This window comes from Myxocyprinus asiaticus, chromosome 14 (genome assembly GCF_019703515.2).
Source record: "Myxocyprinus asiaticus isolate MX2 ecotype Aquarium Trade chromosome 14, UBuf_Myxa_2, whole genome shotgun sequence".
In the NCBI taxonomy this organism is placed as follows: Eukaryota; Metazoa; Chordata; class Actinopteri; order Cypriniformes; family Catostomidae; genus Myxocyprinus; species Myxocyprinus asiaticus.
In genome coordinates, this window is record NC_059357.1 from 8,362,987 (window position 1) to 8,384,210 (window position 21,224).

At 39.1% G+C, this 21,224-nt stretch overlaps 1 protein-coding gene across 1 annotated transcript; it reads right to left on the minus strand.

Annotated features, from left to right (window-relative positions):
* Positions 1-2,570: 2,570 nt before the first annotated feature.
* On the minus strand, positions 2,571-21,094 carry LOC127451627 (hsc70-interacting protein-like). The gene is made up of 13 exons (XM_051716448.1): positions 20,967-21,094; positions 20,508-20,667; positions 20,161-20,212; positions 16,495-16,579; positions 15,578-15,651; positions 15,320-15,386; positions 15,111-15,195; positions 14,897-15,007; positions 8,688-8,790; positions 7,836-7,952; positions 7,695-7,752; positions 7,401-7,492; positions 2,571-3,848 (listed from the first exon to the last, which is right to left on the minus strand). The coding sequence occupies exons 2-13, from the start codon at positions 20,615-20,617 to the stop codon at positions 3,717-3,719; spliced, it is 1,086 nt and encodes a 361-aa protein (XP_051572408.1). The 5' UTR covers positions 20,618-20,667; positions 20,967-21,094; the 3' UTR covers positions 2,571-3,716.
* Between the last annotated feature and the right edge of the window lie 130 nt (positions 21,095-21,224).

The following is a 21,224-nucleotide window of genomic DNA, read 5'->3' on the forward strand; positions in this document are numbered from 1 at the left end:
AGTGTAAAGCTGCAATGGTCTCTGAAATAGAAACTGAGGATCCCTTAGTAGTATGGACACTAACTGTCACCTGTGCAACCTCATCACCCTCCCCTTCAAAATTCAGCTGTTGTCCCTCAATTCCCTGAATCTGATGTAGCGTTCCCAGCACCTGTTTTGAATAAACTGTAGTCCCTGTAACTTCCACATTCACTTTTGGCACATAGGTCACACCATTAACAACAGTCACTAACGAGGGGGACACTAACAAGCCTGGCGCAAGATCTGAGCCCCCAGGCTCTAACAATGTAGTGGTGGGGGAATGTGTGGAACTTTTTGGCAAGTAGCCTTCACAAATTTCAATGACCCAGCTGGTATAAAGTCCCCTGATCTTTCAAGTATATGGGCCCTACCCTCATGAACTAATGGGCAGACTTCTAGTCTATGACAGTAGCGGAGAGCCTTCTCCCACTTTGCCTCTGCCTGATTAGTAGTCAAAGAGGCAAACAGAGTTTCCCCTTGTTGTGCAAATAGCTCCTTATAACATTCACCAATTACATTCATACCCAATAATCCTGGTACAGCCTGTTGTGGTACTACCCCATGAGTATCTTTTACCACTAAAACCCCACGACCTTGAATGGTTCTACCCAGAAATTCTACCTACCAATTTTTAATACTGCTACTAGTGACCATACTAGTATTGACCCTTTCCCCATATTCCATACTTGAGGGTCCAGCAGCAGTTGGGGCAGCACTTGATTCATTAGATCCATAAGAACAAATCATACTAACAATTCATGCCTCAAATGACCCTGCCAACTTACACCAAAATTCATTATCCCATCAGTCTTCACATGATTGCCAGCCTTGCAGCTGAAAAGCACCCCCATAACATGATGCTACCACTAGTGTGTTTCACTGTAGGGATGGTGTTATTTGGCTGATGTGCAGTGTTGTCTTTGCACCACACATACTGTTTATTGTTTAAGCCAAAAAGTTCCACTTTAGTCTAATCAGACCAGAAGACCTTCTGTCACATCTTCCAAGTGACGAATTGCAAAGTCTTTACAGGCAAGCATGTGCTTTTTTTTCAGCAAAGGCTTTTTCCTAGCCACTCTCCCATACAGCCCCTTTTTGTGCAATAGAGCGCAAGTCTGGTTCCAGAAATAAAAATCCCATTCATTTATCCCAAATCCCACTCAACCTGCCCTAGGCAGAGTGGCTGTAGCTGCATATTTCTTCCACTTCTGTATGATAGACTGCACTGAGCTCCGAGGTATGTTCAGTGCCTTTGAAGTGGCCTTGTATCTTTCCCCTTATTTGTGCTTCTCTGCAGTTATATCCCTCACTTGTTTTGAAAGATCTTTTGTCTTCATTTTTGTTTGTTCAAAGGAAAATCCAACCATACTGTTTGATCGTATAGACAGGAAAGGTATTTATGCTCATGAAAAGGAAGACTGTAGATAAGTGCATAAATGGAAAAAAGTGCCCAATACACTGCCAGTTTCTGTCCATGTACATTTAATCACAGACTGGATCTTACTAGTAAATGTGCTATGTATATGTAAGAAAAATCATTACTATTATAGTTCATATTTAGGATTGGGGGTTTGAACAAACTTGCACAGAAAAGTAAAAGCACATCTCTCCAACAAACTAAGCAATTAGACATAAAATTTTCACCTGGCAGATAATAAAATAGGCAAAAATCTCTGAGATATACATCAGAGGGACTGGAGCCACATCTAGAGACTTGTGGGTTGTCTCTCATGACTTTCCACCAGCAACCACTCAGAATGTTTTAGCATTGTGGTGGTGAGTTTTGTATGGGCAAGCACCACTTACGTTTTCTTCAGAAAAAGTGTAAATGTATTATCAGACTCAAGAATTTACTTGAAATTGTAATGATTGTTAGTTAATTTTTTACAACAGGAGCAGCCAAATCTGAACCTAATGTTAAAATACTGTTCAAACATCAAATATAGATGCAATTTTTTATATATATATATTTCTTATTCGTCAAAAATCTTAATTTAACTGGTCTAAAACACTGCAACCAGTAAGTTGTATTGTCCAAATTAAGGCAAATAGCCTTGAGTCATCCATCAATGTTCTTAATTTTTGTTAAATTATTTTTCTTTCTTTTTCTTTTTTAAAACTTATTTGGAACAATATGAATTGTAAAAAAACACTATACAAAATAAAAATGAATTGAAATGAAATAATTTAGGGTGTTTGCATTGCATCCCTTTTAAACTAAATAAAATAGCAAGCTAGTAAATAACCAGAGTTCGTACATTTGCAAAAACCAAAAAGTTTGAGTTATATCATCATGAAATTCATATAATAGATGACAAATATTTCACAATAAGAAAGCGTGCATTTCATAACTGAATATTCTCTTTTTTGCATTGACGAGAGACAGAAAACTCTCTATTTTCCATAAGGCTTCTTTGGAACAATATGTACTGTAAAAAGTGATGTAGATAATATTGAACTGAAATTGAATAATTTACGGTGTCAGTTTGCATTGCATCCCTTTTAAACTATCTTAAATTTCAAGCAGGTAAATGAACAGATGACTTGAGTTTGCAACAACCAAAATGTTTATTGAGTTAAATCAACATGAAATTCAATGTTAGATGCAAAATTTTCACAAAAGGAAAGAGTGCCTTTCAAAATTGAATTTGTCACTGATTTTTTGCAATTGATGAGAGACAGAAAAAAATGTTAGGTTACATTGAGGGCAAGGATAAAAAACAACAACAAATGTATTAATCATAAACCTTTAAAAATAACACCTATGAAATCTAACAGAAAGTGATTGACTGCTTGCTTTAGACTGGAAATATGTAATCACGTTACACCATCTTGATCTAGAGAATGATTAAGCCACATTGAGTTTCCCACTAGACCAAATCAATCTTGTAGAAGTGCACAATGTTTGATGTTTGACTGAATCGAATCAAGAAGGGTTTAGGAGAAAACGTCACCACAACCATATATACCTTAACCCCTATTACAGTTCTAATAACTGAATAGATGACATTGATCATTAAAATTATACTAAATCCCCTGGAATGGTTGGCTGTTAAGTGCACACTTTTGTTAATTTCAGTTAGTCTACGCAGCAACTAGAGCAGTGCTTATCAAATTCAGCACTGAGGACATCTGCGTTGTACATTTTTAAATGTGAGGAGATTAAGATCATGGTCTTAAAGGGATAGCTCACCCAAAAATAAAAATTCTGTCATTATTTACCTAACCTGGATGACTTTCTTCCATGGAACACAAGATATGTTAGTGTTATACAGTATATTATGTCACCATTTACTTTCATTGCATCTCTTTTCCATACAATGAAAATGAATGGTGACTGAGACTAACATACTGCCAGAAAAACAGAAGTTATACGGATTCAGAAAAAACATGAGGGTGAGTAAATGATGACAGAATTTTTATTTTTGGGTAAACTATCCCTTATAGTGCTAACTGTGTTGAGCTCAGTGAAGCCCACAAAGTAGTTCACCCCCCCCAAAAAAACTTCAAGAAAACAAACCAAATTCTTGCAATTCAGGGCCCACATCAGTGACTCCAGCCCCATTAGTTATGACTCTGGTAAAACAGCATCTCTACTTCAACTGCTTGTGGAAACCAGAGAGAAAAAGCTACCTCAGAGTATTAGAACTTGACCCCCCCCCCATTCACTCATTCTCATTAACACATGCTGCCCTTTAGGGCTGCTGGCCACCAAACTTGGAGCTGAGTTTGTTGATTAGGGCCATGACCTTGGGGTTGCTCTGGTACTTGGAGATGTTGGCGGGGTTTTGCGCCACATCCTGGAATGCTGCCATCACTTCAGGATCCTAGACAATAATTGCAGCACATTAGAGTTCAATAGATTCTCAGAATTTACATTATAATTATGATTATAAATCAGGGCCAATAATATATAACAAATAGATTTTTACATTTGATGAAAAAAACGTGCACACATTTTTCAGACAACTGATATATCGGTCAGGCTGTAGAACATTTACATTTATTCATTTAGCAGACGCTTTATCTAAAGCGACTTAAAAATGAGGAACATAACCGAAACGATTCATCCTAAGGAGGTAGTACAACAAAAAGTGCTGTAATACAAAATTGCTCGGAGAACCACAAGTAGAGAGGAAGGTGAGAGAGAGTGGTAAAAGAATGGATTGAGATTTTTTTTTTTTTTAAGAAAGAAAGAAAGAATACAGTTATTGCATTAGAAGGATTGGGTCAAATGCTCGCGAAATAGATGCATCTTTAGAGGTTTCTTGAATATGGCTAGAGAATTAGCTGCTCAGGTGGAGTTTGGTCGTTTCACCAGCGAGAAACAGTTGAAGTGAATGTTCAGGACAGTGCATTTGTGCCTCTGAGAGATGGTACCACAATGCGCCCCTCACACGCTGATCTTAAGCTTCTGGAGGGTACATAAACTTGAAGTAGCGAGTGTAACCATTAGCTGTGTTTCCACTATCGGGCCAAATAAGGCCATGCTAGTGCATGCCATGGCCAGTTGCGTTCTCACTGTCACTTCCGAGGATTCATCATGCCTCCTCGGGGCTTCCTCTGGGCCATCGGTCAAAGGCGGCCAACTGGGGATTAAGGTGGGGTTAAAGACAGAGTTTCGCCAAGTCAGGTCAGAGGTTTCAGCAGCAAGATACTAATTTCCCAATTTTTCATATCTAGCTTCCAGTTTACCTCAACAGATCAACGGAGAATAGAAAATCATCAGTACTGGTCAGTCGACGAAATCTGGGCTCTTCTGAATATTTGGACTGATGAAAATGTTTAACATCAGATTGATGCGCCGTCTGCTGAACGAAGATGTGATTACGCTTATTGTCAAAGAACTTGCAGAAATTGTGTATCCAGCGCTCAATATTACAGGTTTGAAAAAATAAATTATGGGCACAGTACAAATCAGTGTTAATTTCGAGGGCTAGCTAGTCTCCAGAGTCTGATACCTCAGCTTGAGCTTTCCTCTTGCTTGTGAAATGGGCAGGGTGTGTGACGTTGGCACCAGGGCCACAACGTATTAAGGGCGGATTTTAGGGCAACGCTGAGGTGCTGCTGGTCCGATGTTGGGAATGCAGATTGATTTTGGTCTCGCTGCTCGAGGTCAGAGGCTATTGACCCCAGCTGACCAGTTCATAGCATTGGCTCACACTGGCCAGATGGTGAAAAAACGAGCTATAGACAACCAGTTGGCAACCAGTGCACAGTTTGATGAAGACAGGCGTGAGATATGCTCTCTTTGGCTCGTTGAAAAACAATCGTGCTGCAGCGTTCTGGATCAATTGTAGAGGTTTACCTGTACATGCTGGAAGTCCTGACAGAAGTGCACTGGAGTAGTCCAGTCTATATATATATATTATATTATATAATATATATATATATATATATATATATATATATATATATATATATATATATATATATATATATATACACAGGTGCATCTCAATAAATTAGAATGTCGTGGAAAAGTTCATTTATTTCAGTAATTCAACTCAAATTGTGAAACTCGTGTATTAAATAAATTCAGTGCACACAGACTGAAGTAGTTTAAGTCTTTGGTTCTTTTAATTGTGATGATTTTGGCTCACATTTAACAAAAACCCACCAATTCACTATCTCAAAAAATTAGAATATGGTGACATGCCAATCAGCTAATCAACTCAAAACACCTGCAAAGATTTCCTGAGCCTTCAAAATGGTCTCTCAGTTTGGTTCACTAGGCTACACAATCATGGGGAAGACTGCTGATCTGACAGTTGTCCAGAAGACAATCATTGAAACCCTTCACAAGGAGGGTAAGCCTCAAACATTCATTGCCAAAGAAGCTGGCTGTTCACAGAGTGCTGTATCCAAGCATGTTAACAGAAAGTTGAGTGGAAGGAAAAAAGTGTGGAAGAAATAGATGCACAACCAACCGAGAGAACCGCAGCTTTATGAGGATTGTCAAGCAAAATCGATTCAAGAATTTGGGTGAACTTCACAAGGAATGGACTGAGGCTGGGGTCAAGGCATCAAGAGCCACCACACACAGACATGTCAAGGAATTTGGCTACAGTTGTCGTATTCCTCTTGTTAAGCCACTCCTGAACCACAGACAACGTCAGAGGCATCTTACCTGGGCTAAGGAGAAGAAGAACTGGACTGCTGCCCAGTGGTCCAAAGTCCTCTTTTCAGCTGAGAGCAAGTTTTGTATTTCATTTGGAAACCAAGGTCCTAGAGTCTGGAGGAAGGGTGGAGAAGCTCATAGCCCAAGTTGCTTGAAGTCCAGTGTTAAGTTTCCACAGTCTGTGATGATTTGGGGTGCAATGTCATCTGCTGGTGTTGGTCCATTGTGTTTTTTGAAAACCAAAGTCACTGCACCCGTTTACCAAGAAAATTTGGAGCACTTCATGCTTCCTTCTGCTGACCAGCTTTTTAAAGATGCTGATTTCATTTTCCAGCAGGATTTGGCACCTGCCCACACTGCCAAAAGCACCAAAAGTTGGTTAAATGACCATGGTGTTGGTGTGCTTGACTGGCCAGCAAACTCACCAGACCTGAACCCCATAGAGAATCTATGGGGTATTGTCAAGAGGAAAATGAGAAACAAGAGACCAAAAAATGCAGATGAGCTGAAGGCCACTGTCAAAGAAACCTGGGCTTCCATACCACCTCAGCAGTGCCACAAATTGATCACCTCCATGCCACGCCAAATTGAGGCAGTAATTAAAGCAAAAGGAGCCCCTACCAAGTATTGAGTACATATACAGTAAATGAACATACTTTCCAGAAGGCCAACAATTCACTAAAAATGTTTTTTTTATTGGTCTTATGATGTATTCTAATTTTTTGAGATAGTGAATTGGTGGGTTTTTGTTAAATGTGAGCCAAAATCATCACAATTAAAAGAACCAAAGACTTAAACTACTTCAGTCTGTGTGCATTGAATTTATTTAATACACGAGTTTCACAATTTGAGTTGAATTACTGAAATAAATGAACTTTTCCACGACATTCTAATTTATTGAGATGCACCTGTGTATATATATATATATATATATATATATATATATATATATATATATATATATATATATAACAAGAGCCTGGACAAGGAAGGGTCTAATCTTCCTAATGCTATATACAGCAAATCTGCATGATCGGACTGTTCTTGCGATGTGGTCTATAAATATAAACTGATCGTCAAACACAACATTAAGATTTCTGGCTGTCCTGGATTGTCCTGTTATTGTTGACAAGTCTGGTTGAATGTTAAAGTTATGATGAACTGCTGGGCTCACAGATGGGCTTGAAGAAAGCTCATCTAATTTATGACTGCTAACATTTCAAATCAATCATTCTGGTGCTCAGTGGTATAATTGTACCTGCATAGCCATGAGAACCTCTGGGTCATTAAATAGCTCATTAAGTCCAGGCATTCCAAATGGAGGAGCTCCACCAGGGAAACCAGCACCTCCTAAAGAGTCAGAGGAAATGTCAACGCAATTTATACAAAACAATTTCAAACTATGTGACAAAGAAGCGTTTAAACTCATGCCTCAAGAGATCTGAGGTTTCATGTTAATTTCAATCTTGATGCGTTATGAACATTATACTTGAAATAAACGTAGACTTTAAACACTCATCTGCAAGGATTAATAGTATTTTTATAGAGATACCTGGGAATCCTGGGAACCCTCCATGTGCACCTCCAGCTTGTTGTCTGGCCTCCTCTTCCTACACACACACACACACACATTAACAGGTCTGACTCTGAATCAAGACACTCCATTTTTTTCTTCCATCCATCCCTTTCTTACCCTTTGTGCTCTCTCATGCTCCTCCCTTGCTTTCTTCACTCGTTCTTGTCTTGCTCTAAGCTCCCGTTCTTCACGCTTGCGTTCGTATTTGCGCCGGTGCTCTATGATTTTGTTGGCCTATGATGGACAGGTGAGGTCAGATGAGATGAATGGGTTATTAAACATTATTTCCTTTTTTAGTGATTTCAGTCGATTAAATAATTAAACGCATGATTTTTCAGAGTTAATCGCAATTAATCACAGATTTTTGAAAGAGCTGAAATTTGACTCTACATATATACTTCTTTTACTGTCCAAATAAATGTAGTTCCTTCTTTGAAACAGAATGTAATTCTGTAATATATAAATGTATGCAAAAATAATGTTTATCAAGATTTTCCAGGCAAAACTTTCTACAGTATAAAGACAGAAATGTACTAAAATAGTACCAATTCAAGTAACATTAAATGTTATGTAAAATTCACAATGTGTGTCAGGGCGTCAAGCGCCGCTTTGAAGTTTGAACTTCAATGACAAGTGCTGCAGAGAACGGCCAAGTCGCTATATTTTTGGTGTCATCATACACACCAGAGTGAACGACACTTGCAACTGATGAAGTCATCATGCTTGGCAAAAATTCAAGCGCATGTTATTTTACCTCCTGAACAAGTGCAGACACGAGTACAGGTTGCTTTCACACTCATGCGAACTGTGCCACTGTTCCATTGCAACTGATCTCATACCATCTTCTACAGATAGTAGTAGTCATATTACCAGTTTTTTTTTTATGGGAACCATGCTCTGTTTCGGAATAAACTGCCAGTGTGAAAGCCCCCTAAGGGTCACATAACAGTGTTAGAGTTTAGCAAATACCTTGGGCTGGACTTCTTTCAGCATGGCACTGGCTTCGTCATCGTAGTCTAGTTTGCAGGCCATTGCCAAGTCTCGAGCTGCCTCCTCCCAATGCCCAAGCAACCTGTGTGAGAGAGAGAGATCTTTAACAGGACAGCAAAATAATAATGACTCTAAAACACAGCAAATCAGAGCTAAATGTGAACTAAGTGCAATGTAAATAAAGCATCAATGGTTAATCTCTTAAATGTTAATGAGTTTTTTGTCCCAAACAGGTGTGCCTGCAAGAAGTGTCCCAAATGCAACACTATTTGATGTACAAAACAAGCCTAGATGGAACTTGTAACAGAAAGTAAGTATTTTTCAGCATATTTAAGGCACATTTTAATTAAAACAGAAGCACTTCAAGTTCAAAAGCGGCACTTAATGCTGGCGCTGACACCCTGAGGAGAATCATGAACACAGCTTCACGATTGTTGTAAAAAAGCGTATAGCCTGGAGTCACATGGCACCATGCCAGGGTCAGATGTGTGAACGGCGAGCTCTGCGCACTTTGTGTCAAAAACCAGTGAGATTCGATACACCCTGTTCTAACTTTTCTATGAAGACAACATGTCAAAGAATTAAAAATTCTCAGGCTCTGGAGACATTAAAAGACACTTACATGCTCAAGCTGATACCCCAGACAGGGCCTCAGACCAGGGACTCGGGGTGCGGCGGGAGAGATTCAGCGTCAACTGTCGAGCATGTCGGCAATGCTGGCGAAAGTCGTAGCTGACTTGGAGGATCTTGCTGTAATTAGTCGATTGATCTCTGCCAAGGAGACTAAATTCTCTGAGGTGGTTACAAGAGTGTCGGACATCGAGAAACGGATCGATTATCTGGAGTCATCAGAGAATCGTAGCTGGCGAAACAACGTCCGAATTGTTGGAATTCCTGAGAGCGAAGAATGCTGAGATATTGTGAAATTCCTAGACGAGCTCTTCCCAAGTCTGCTCAAAATAACAGGCCATAAGCTGGAAATCGAGTGAGCTCACAGAGCTCCGGCTCGGAGATCCGCTGAGGGAGACAGGCCCCGATCAATTCTGGCCAAATTTCTGAGATCATCCGATAAAGATCTCGTGTTACGCGAGGCGAGGAGTAAAGGAAGGCTTTCTTGGAAGAACCACAGCATTTTCTTGGTCCCAGACTTTGCGAACTTTGAGAAATGAGATCGATTCAAGGAATGCAAGAAACTCTTACATCAACAGAAGGTTGCTTTTGCACTGATGTTCCCAGCCAAATTAAGAATAGATGCTAAGGATGGCCGCAAAATATTTACATGCCCACAGCAATCGACGTCCTTCATAAAGTCAATGGAATGAGTAAGTTATTGTGTGACACTGTCTATGCAGCCGAGTGGACCTGACTCACTGAACATTCACTTGACTGTCTGAGGAAACTGGGCGCCTTCTTTGTTTCTTTTTGTGCTGGTTCCGCCTAGCGGCTGGAGTTTGTTTTGTGGAGTAGCACTCCTTCGGGACGGTTTGTGGATGAATCTGCACATTCTTTGTGTTTATGCCTCCTACTGGTTGGAGTTTGTTCTGTGGAATATTTCTTGCAAAGCATTGGAGTGATTAGGGCTTTATTTTTTTTTGCACTCATGTAACAGCCAAGTGGACCTGACTCACTGAACATTCACTTGACTGTCTGAGGAAACTGAGCGCCTTTTTCGTTTCTTTTTGTGCTGGTTCCGCCTAGCGGCTGGAGTTTGTTTTGTAGAAGAAGACACCTTCGTGTCTTAGGTGGATGAATCTACACATCTTTGTGTTTATCCCGCCTATTGGCAGGAGTTTGTTTTATAGATTATCATTTGTTGTGTAATTCTGTCTCAAAAAATTTGTATAGAAGCACCAGACTTGAGCAGTGTGTGCAAACTCGTAATGTGCAAAAGCGTACATGGACTGTTTGAGTTTAGAGGGATGGACGGCAGTTGGCGCTGTCATGCACGGGGTTAATGCGCACATTTTTCTTTTTGCTGTTTGTTTGGTTCGGGGGGAAGTTCGGGGTTTGATTGTTGCACTAATGTTGGAATGTGGTCTTAATTTTATTTTTGACACACAATCTATTTTTTCTTATATGTCAATGTCAAATGTTAATGAGCGGACTGTCTCTCTCCACGTGGAATGTGAATGGGTTGGGGCACCCCATAAAAAGAAAGAAGGTTATTTCTTTTCTTAAACGCAAGAAATATGATATAGTGTTTCTTCAAGAAACGCAGCTTTCTCCACAGGAAGCTGAAAAATTTGGGAAGATATGGGGTGGACATGTTTTCTTTAGTGCTGGCTCAAGTAACAGCAGAGGAGCATTACATTGATAAGTAAACATCTACAATTCAAATGTCTCAAACAGATTAAAGATAAATTAGGAAGAGTATTGTTGGTCTCCATATAAACAATAAAGTGTTTATATGGAGACCAACTGGTCCTCAGTATCCTCTGTGGGCGTGGCTTGGGAGGCACTTAAGGCAGTTCTTAGGGGTCGGATCATACAGTATGCCTCATTCATCAAAAAATCCAAAGCACAAGAACTCGTGGAATTGGAAGGGAATATTAAAAATGCTGAGGCAGAGCTGAAGTGCCGCATGTTGTCTGATGGCTTCAGAGAATTGACCCGATTGAAATACAGATATAATACTATTTTGTCGGTAGAATTTTGGCTGTTCAGGGCAAGACAGTCATACTTTGAGTCAAGGGATAAAGCAGGGAAGCTTTTGGCTAGATATATAAAGCAGAGAGTGTCTTTTTCTACCATTCCCTCAGTGAAAACTGCTAGTGGTGAAATATTTACCTCGGCCATTGATACTAATAATGCTTTTAAAGAATTCTACCTTGATCTTTATAGTTCCACGTCTTTGTCTACTGATGAAGATATTAGGAACTTTGTGGAACCATTAGAACTCCCTAAACTGACAAATGAGCAAAAAAATTCTCTTGATTCTGAGATAACCTCGGAGGAGCTTGATGAGGTAATTAAGGCCTTACCTACAGGCAAGTGCTCCAGGGCCAGATGGCTTTGCCACTGAATTTTTTAGATCTTATACTACAGAACTGGCTCTAATTTTGTTAGAAGTTTATACGTAATCACTGAAGAATGGAAAGCTTCCGCCAACCATGACACAAACCCGGATCAGTCTGATTCTTAAAAAGGACAAAGATCCAAACGAGTGTAAGAGATACCGTCCAATTTCCCTGATCCAGCTAAATGTTAAAATTGTCAAAAATGTTGGCTAACCAATTAAGTTATGACATCTCTTACAAATACAGATCAGGTGGGGTTTATTCGGGGCTGTATCTCTTCTGATAACGTTAGGCGTTTCATCAATATCATGTGGTCAGTGGCGAATGATCAGCCTCCGGTCACTGCCATCTCATTTAACGCCGAAAAGGCATTTGATATTGTAGAATGGGATAATCTTTATAAGGTTTTGGAAATATACGGGTTCGGAAATACTTTTATTGAATGGATTAAGTTACTTTATAGACACCCGGTAGTGGTACAAACAAATTGATTAATTTCAGATTATTTTACTCTGGATAGGGGCACCCGGCTGGGTTGCCCTCTTTCCCCATTATTGTTCTATCTTGCCCTGGAACCATTAGCAGCTGCAATAAGAAAGGAGGATGATTTTCCAGCGGTGATGATGGGAGATGTGGTGCATAAGCTTTTGCTTTACGCAGATGATATTTTATTATTCGTCTCTGACCCCATTAGATCTATGCCTTGCCTCCACAGGATTATTAATTCCTTCTCTAAATTCTCAGGTTACAGAGTCAACTGGTCTAAATCTGAAGCTTTGGCTCTGACAGCATACTACCCAGTAACGGCTTTAACCGGGCACCTTCCAGTGGCCCAAACAAGGCAATAAGTATTTGGGCATTTTATTCCCAGCAAATTTGTGTGATTTAGTTAATTTTAACCCTTTAATAAAAAGGTTTGAGTGATGAGAGTAGGTGGGCTTCATTTCATTTATCTATGACTGGGAAGGTTAATGTTATTAAAATGAATTGTATTCCAAAATTTAACTACCTGTTACAATCTCTCCTTTTAGATGTTCCCCTCTCCAATTTCAAGCAATTTGATAGCATAGCGAAGTATTTCATTTGGAATGGTAAGCGCCCCAGATTACATTTCAATAAGTTACATAGGCGACTGACAAAGGTGGGCTAGGCCTACCCAAAATTTGTTTTATTATTATGCATTCGGTTGCAGACATTTGGCTCATTGGTCGCTTCCACCTCGGAGAGCCCCTCCCTGGTTTTGTATTGAACAGGAAGTCCTTGCCCCCATTTCGCCACTGCAAAGCCTTTCTATTAAACTAATCGGAGAAGTTAAGTCACACCTTGTTATCTTGCATGCGGTTTGGATAAAAGTGTCCAGAGTGTTTAATTCAGACATTAATTTAAACGTAGTCTCGAGCATATGGCTGAACCCTAAATTATGTATTAATAAATCCCCGTTCTGTTGATCAGAGTGGATTGTGAGGGGGGTTACTACACTCGGTGATCTATATGAGAGTGGAGTGTTGAGATCTTTTGAAAATTTGGTTCAACATTTTAAGATTCCAAGACCTAAGTTCTTTACATATTTACAGCTGCGCCACCTGTTCTGTACTATTTTGGGAGTAGTATACACCCCCCTAAAGCGGCAGATACTCTGGGAGTGGTGATTACTGCTTTTGGAAAAGGTCATGAGGCATCGGTGTATTACTTCCTGTTAATTCAGAGTCTGGAGGACGGAGCTTCGTTTTGTCTCAAGAGATTATAGGAGAAAGATTTAAACATGGTATTGGAGGAGGGAGTGAGGGCTAGGATTCTAAAAAATGTCAAGTTTACATCTAGAGATGCAAGGGTCTGTCTGATGCAATTTATGATTTTGCATCGTTTCTATTGGACCCCCTCTAGATTGTATAGGTTGGGTCTTAAAGACACACCCACCTGCTGGTGGTGCCAATCAGAACACATGTTTTTTGGGGATGTGTTAAGATCCAAGTATCCTGGGTGATGGGATGGTTGTTAACATTGGGGATAGATATTTAAAAAGTTGGGTCCTAGCCTGAGTCATGATTGGCAGAAAAGTCATCCTCAGGAGGTGGAAGCCGGCTGGGGCACCGTCGATTAGGGAGTGGTGCGAGGAGACGGGAGAGGTGGAGGCGTTTGAGGAGATGATTTTTAGAAGGCTGGGGAAATGGGATTTGTTTGTCAGGAAGTGGGGGGGTAATCTGGCTTTTTTGGAGAGTTCTCAGGGAGGGGCTGTGGAGAGGGATTTGTAGTGTAGTTGGGTATGTGTTTTATTGATGTTGTTTGAAAGTATATCTTTTTTTTTTATTATTGTATTTTTTTATTTTTATGTTCTAGTTGTTGGTGACCACAGTAGTGCGTGTTTGTGTTGGGTGGTGGGGTGGGATGTTCGGGGGGAGGGGTTTAATGTGAATAATTGATTCTGTATTTTATGTTGTGTTTGTATGTTTTATGATTGGAATGAATAAATAATTGTTAATAACAAAATAGCGTATAGCCACAGTCTGCCAGCTCATTAATATGGTGAAGGATGAGAGTTTAAGAGATTTAATGCCCATTGCAATGAATATGCAGCCTATGTGGGGACTAGTTCTTTCAATTTGTCAAACTCCCACTTAGACTTTGGGAATATTTAATGTTACTTGAATTGGTGCAATTTTACTGCATTTTACATTTAGTGCACTCTCTTTATACTGTGGAAGTTTGTTTGAAAAATGTTAGTAAAGCATTACGTTGTTACATATTGTTTTGTTTTCTTTCCTAAGAAGGAAATAAATGCATTTTGACAAGAATAGAAGTATATTTAGAGTAAAATTTCAGCACTTTCAATTTCGGCAATTAATTGTGATTAACTTCAAAAAATTTATGCGATTAATAAATGTAATCAACTGACAGCACTAATACAAATACATTTTGTTGATCACTTGGTTTCTATTTCTGCCGTGTCGTGCTGGTAGCTCCACCCATGGTGAAATCTCATTGGTCCAACATCCTGCTCAACAGCACTTTATATTCCTTGTGGGATATGCTTTCAATGAGGACAGAAACATTATAGCTGGAAATGTGTCTGGTTAGGACACTGTGTGATGTAAAAAAAAAAGGTCTGGTATTTGTTCCACATTGAAAGAGTAGTTTCTCTTCTATAACAGTGAAATGAATTAAACTTGTTACCTGTGTGCTTTCCCCCTCCATTTATAAGGCTGGGCTGAGTCTGGGTTGATATCAATGGCTCTGTCACAGTCTCTGATTGCAGCATTGGGTTTCTGCATCTTTAAAAACACACTGAAAGAAAACACACACACACACACACATACCAGTCATGATCAACACCATAACCACTCAGAAATCATGCAGCTAAAAAAGCAAGGCCAGGATTGGTTGATACCTGGCTCTTTTGGCGTAAAGTATGGCCAGTTTTGGGTTGAGTTTGATGGCCTCTGTGAAGAGGTCAAGAGCTTTCTGTAGATCACCTGAAAAGACCAGAATAGTTTTTTGGTTTCCACTTAAACCTCATGATGGACTGCTACAACAACTAAAGTAATGTAAAGGATGATTAAACAATTTCAGATTTCAGAATTTCAAGTTGTGACTTACCATCTCCTAACATTCCAATGGCCTCAATCTTTTTCTCATTGGCCTGGTCCATCATCTCATCAGTAACCTGACATAAAGAAAACGATTTCATTATCCTGTTTGTATAACAAAAATCACAAGCAGATACATTATGTCATCTGTCATTTACTGGAATAGTTTTTTAAAAAGTCTTATAATAACTAACATAGAACCGAGCAGGAAAGGCAAGGCTGTATCTTTTAAGTGGAAATCTGCACATTGTTCGTGCACTGAATTTACCTCCAGGTTCTCGTAATCGCCCATCTCCTGAGGATCATCTGTTTCGGGCTCAATCACACCTTCCATGTCGATTTCTGTTTAAATTAATTCCAGCAAATTCATATAATGTTTGCATGACTGCATTATGTTTCACAATTTCAAGCCTAAGGGCCAAAACATACTCTACCAAGTACGTGAACGCAGAACGCAAGCTCTATTTCACACGTCGTTGCGTTCTGAAATGCGTTAGACTGCAATTATTAACCCAAGGCAAGCATGCATTGCCGTAAGAGGTGCTATAGCTAGATTATTGTGAACTGTCCACTTCTATAATGAGTTTTCTCTTTTAAGTCAACTACTGTCATGGTTGAGCAACAGTTTAAAGAGAATACTGCTGAGCAAGTCAATACAACAGTGGCCATGCGACTGCATCAGTGTTCACGTGCTTGCGTAGAGTATGTTTCGGCCCCAACAAACTTCCTTTGGTAAAATTTTGTGGTATCTTTAAAATAAATGACACTTGGATTTATATTTTGTTACATAATGCAATTACATTTCTGCATTTAAGTGTGACTTACAAAAAATGTAATCCAAATACTTAATGGGACCACTGTCGTTTACATCTTTAACAGAATAATGGAAAGGGAAAGGTCCTTCACTCTAGCTAGGATTAGAATATCAAGAAGAAAAAATAAACAAAACAATTAAAGTAAATGGACTGATTGTAGGAAGAGCTTCGAAATGGCTATTGTAGCACGCTGCTGTAAAGTGGGAAATGAGACAGATGACGGCAGCAATAACTGAAAAAATGTTTAGGGAAACTTCAGAGCTTTTATCAGTCCATAAACAGACATAGCAATGAGCCTTCCTCAAGATGGCATATGTGGAGCAAACAATAGATACTAAAGGAGATATTAGAGTCAACAAATGACACACACCTACTTCACTCTCTTCACTCTCAGATGGAGGGGCTGGTTCAGGTTCTGGCGCTGGTTTGCGAGCTCCATCACATGGACAGCTTCCCTGTAAGCAAATGAAAACATGTAAAATTGACAGACTTAATTTGAACAATATCATGATATCATACTAAAACTGAGTAGCACCAATCTTTTAAAGGGATTGTTCACCCAAATATTTTAATTCTCTCATCATTTACTCACCCTCATGCCATCCCAGATGTGTATGACTTTCTTCTGCTGAACTCAAACAAAGATTTTTAGAAGAATATCTCAGCGCTGTTGGTCCATACAATGCAAGTGAATGGTGACCAGAACTTTGAAGCTCCAAAAGGCACATAAATGCAGCATAAAAGTAATCCATATGACTCAAGTGATTTAATCCATATCTTCAGAAGCGATATGATAGGTGTAGGTGAGAAACAGATCCAACTTTAATCCCTATTATGCTATAAATTCTCCTCCTTGCCCAGTAGGTGGTGATACACATGAAACATGTGAAACGCCAAAAACAAAAGACGAATGTGGAAGTGAAAGTGGAGATTTAAATATTGATCTGTTTCTCACCCAAACCTATCATATCGCTCCAGAAGACATTGATTAAACCACTGGAGTCTTATAGATGACTTTTATGTTTCCTTTATGTGCATTTTGGAACTTAGAAATTCTGGCCACCATTCACTTGTATTTTATGGACCAACAGAGCTGAAATATTCTTCTAAAAATCTTAATTTGTGTTCAGCAGAAGTCACACACATCTGGGATGGCATGAGGGTGAGTAAATGATGAGGATTTAAATTTTTGTTTGAATTATCCCTTTAATGATTTTGTGCTCTAAATGTTGTCATGCTGTTGATTACAGTGGAAAATACATTTGACCAATCTCTCAGTTTTTTTCATATTTACAGTACACAATAGTAGTCTATAAAGCATTCTGGAAGGTTTAAAGGGAGAAACGTGAAGCTCATGTTTTAGTTAGTGCTTATATTTATTCTTTGGTCCAAACAATTTTCTTACTTGAGCTGCAAAGTTGGCACTACTTTTCTATTTTGTAGTTATGTGTTACTGATGTAATTCATGGGGTGGATATTTTCTACTTGAGTCCATTTTTGGTATCCTGGCGTCATCTAAGGTATGATTATGACAGGAGCTGAAATACTGGATTAGAACTTTGCACAGATAAGGTTAGTAAGTGATTTTAACTAGTCTCATGTTAACATGTATAAATGTTTCGGTCATGTGGCTATACTTTGGAAAAGTGTTATGTTAAAGGATTAGTTCACCCAAAAATGAAAATTCTCTCATGATTTATTTACCTTTAATCCATCCCAGATGTGTCTTTCCCTCTTCAGTAGAACCAAAATGAAGATTTTTATGAACACATTTCAGCTCTGTATGTCGATACAATGCAGGTGAATGGGTGCCAACAGGCTGCTGGCTATTTGACGGTCCAAAAGGCATATTTAGGCAGCATAAAAGTAATCCACACGACTCCAGTCGATCAATTAAATGTCTTCTGAAGCAAATTCCGGCCAGCCCTGGAATGCTGCTTGAAATTACCTAACTCTTGTGTGATGTTCGTTCCTCTGTTTTAAAGTTATTAAAGTTTTAATTATCTATTTATTTTTTACACAAACCTACCGATTTGCTTCAGAAGACATTAATTGATCGACTGGAGTCATGTGGATTACTTTTATGCTGCCTAAATATGCCTTTTGGACCGTCAAATAGCCAGCAGCCTGATGGCACCCATTCACTTGCATTGTATGGACATACAGAGCTGAAATGTGCTTATAAAAATCTTCATTTCCAGGGCTCCAGACAAATGTAACCAAATATAATTTATTGCAACTATAATTTAAAATCTAGTCACCACTGGCGACAGTCGGGTTGTGTGTGTTCATATGCGGTTTCATCAGATATCATCTTGTGAGTTATTGAATACATCTACAGTGCACCAGTGTGTCTCACGCCGCTTTTCACCCATTCTGTTGTGATGACGAGCTTGTGGCACAGCACGCAACAACAACAACAACAACAAATCCAGCATGAGAGAGTCGTGCCCAAATGACTCTTTTGAACCGGATCTTTTTCATGAATCACCCGAAAAGAACTGAGGGTTTGAACCCAGGAGCTCAGGTTAGCAATTTGAATCAGATTCACTTTCTCAGCAAATAAGCCGTCAGTGAGCTCACAACTGGGATTGCAAACATTTCAAAATAAGATTCCCATGCTTATTTCGTGCTTCTTTATAATTAAAAGTCCCGTATTGTGTACCACTTTTTTTCACCTGGTAATTATTGATTGGGACTGGAGTAGCACAGTAAACTGTATCTGGGATTTCATTCAATTTGCACTCTTGTAGTCTCTGTGTCTGGGCCATCCAGTAACAGTAAAGACTAAGGCAATATTCTAAACAATTTATATACTGTATGTGTATGTATATATATATATATATATATATATATATATGAGATCAAGCTTTTGAAACTTAGGACAATTGAGGGACTTGTACACAACTATTACTCAAGGTGCAAACATTCATTGATGCACAAGAAGTCAACAAACTACTATATGCATACTATACTTTATGTAATTATCTGTAATGTAGACTGTGAAGAGCAATATTAAATAAATAAAAAATCTTTTATCTCTTATATTTGTATAAATTATGAAAGGGGTGTGAACATTTATGAGACAAAAGGGAATACAAACTTATCTTCTCAACTATATTTACTGTTTATGAAACCTTCGATGAATGGGTTATCAGCTGACTTCCTTTTCTTCTGCTTTCAATCTTGTTTCTGAACAGCAATCTAAATCGAGCAATTCTGTGATTTGGTGACTATAAACAGCCATTTAGCTCCTTAATGTTTCAGTTTAGGAGACAATGGCTCCTTAGTATTTATTTTAGTCTGGAGCCCTGATTTCAGTTCAGCTGAAGAAGACATACACATCTGGGATGTCTTAAAGGTGAGTCAATCATGAGAGAATTTTCATTTTTGGGTGAACTATCCCTTTAACTTATTACACAGTGCACTAGAATACTTGAGTCTGAGTGGTCAATGATGCCATCTAGTGGTCTGATATCTCTGAGTAACAACTGCACATCTGCATATTAAGACGTATCAGACCGGTCATTCAGGTATCGTGGGTCGTCTTTCCTGCTTCTCGGATCACTGTGCGATCTCTACATGTAAGCTAATAAAATTATTTTAACCCAAATCAATGTTTCATGTCCATTTACTTGGCAAGTAGTCTTGTAATAGGCTAGATAATGAGCAGCCAGATGGTCATTTTCACAAAATAATCACCAACAGTACTCCGACGCAAACAGCAGGTGCATTTCAGCTGTTCAGTGATTTATTTCTTCTCACATAATTACATAATTTCAACGCAAATCGATATTTTATGTCCATTTATTTATTTATTTGGTTAGTAGCCATGTAATAAGCAGGATAATGTACATTATCCCTTACATGTATCCCAGCACATTGCCTTGTTCCATAGACTTCAACTGTAAGTGCATTACTGTAAACGTATTAAAACTGATGAGTTGATATTTTTTTCTGTGGTCAAGTTTAGGTTGTATTGAGCCTGGAACATTCCATCAATAATGACTATGCAATTGCTGATTTCACTTCTTACCTTGCATGATGAACCGTTATTCTTTGTTGGTGTTGGTATAGCGGCTCCCATTCTACAACAAAGTAACACATATTTACAATTTACAGCTAAACAAAACTCATAACTGCACAGCTTTATTTGTAATTCAAAAATGGGATGGTACTGGAACTTTCTGGAAGGCACATGTTTTGCAGTATGTGGGCGTGACTGCTCACACCAGCACACTAAACTTAGGCTTGGAAACTGCTACGCAATTCATATTGGAGTTTATCATTATTATCATGTAGACTGTTACATTGAAAAGCAATACTGGATTCAAAACTGTAAACAACACAAACAACAACAATCCAGATTCATACGGCACTGACCCCTGCAGCCAGGTCTTAAAGAAGCCCATCTCTGGGAGATGCAGCACAGCTGGATTATCTTTGCACATCTGCACGAAGGCCTTTAACTCCGTCACTTTCTGCGGGTCCATATTCCACTACATGCGCTGGATCAAACTCAACCAGAGGAAACGCGCGCGCGCTGTAAAAATAAGGAAGCATGCATTATTATTCCCATCGTAGGACGGGTCCGATCACTGCACGCCAAAACATATCTTGCGTGGCATGACAGTGCTTTCAAAAGACATGAAAGATGTGCAACAGTGCACTAAATTATCCGTAATTAGTGGTGCAAGGGATTAACGCACGCGCTGCATAGAAGCTTCTGGAAATAATTGGCGAGGAAGCGCCAACTGTAAAATCAACAGTAGTACTAAAATATTAATTGACTTAGCTGTCTCTATATGTGCTAATTCAACCAATAAACCATCAATAAAGTACCTGTAACAGCGAAGATTCTAAACCTCGCTTCCCCAGTAGCGATTTGAGGGTCGCGAGACTGAACTCGCTCTGCACGCGCCAGTAAAGTGAACGCGAGACTGCGAGTTCTGCGCAGGCGGAGATTGAACTACTCACAGAAAACAAAACAAGAGCCGTCCATGTAGGTTTATGAAAGTACAAGTGAATGTAGTCCAAAATTTATCAATTGTACTGCTTCATTGTTTTGGACTTTATTTTTTTATTTTATTTTCTAATTTA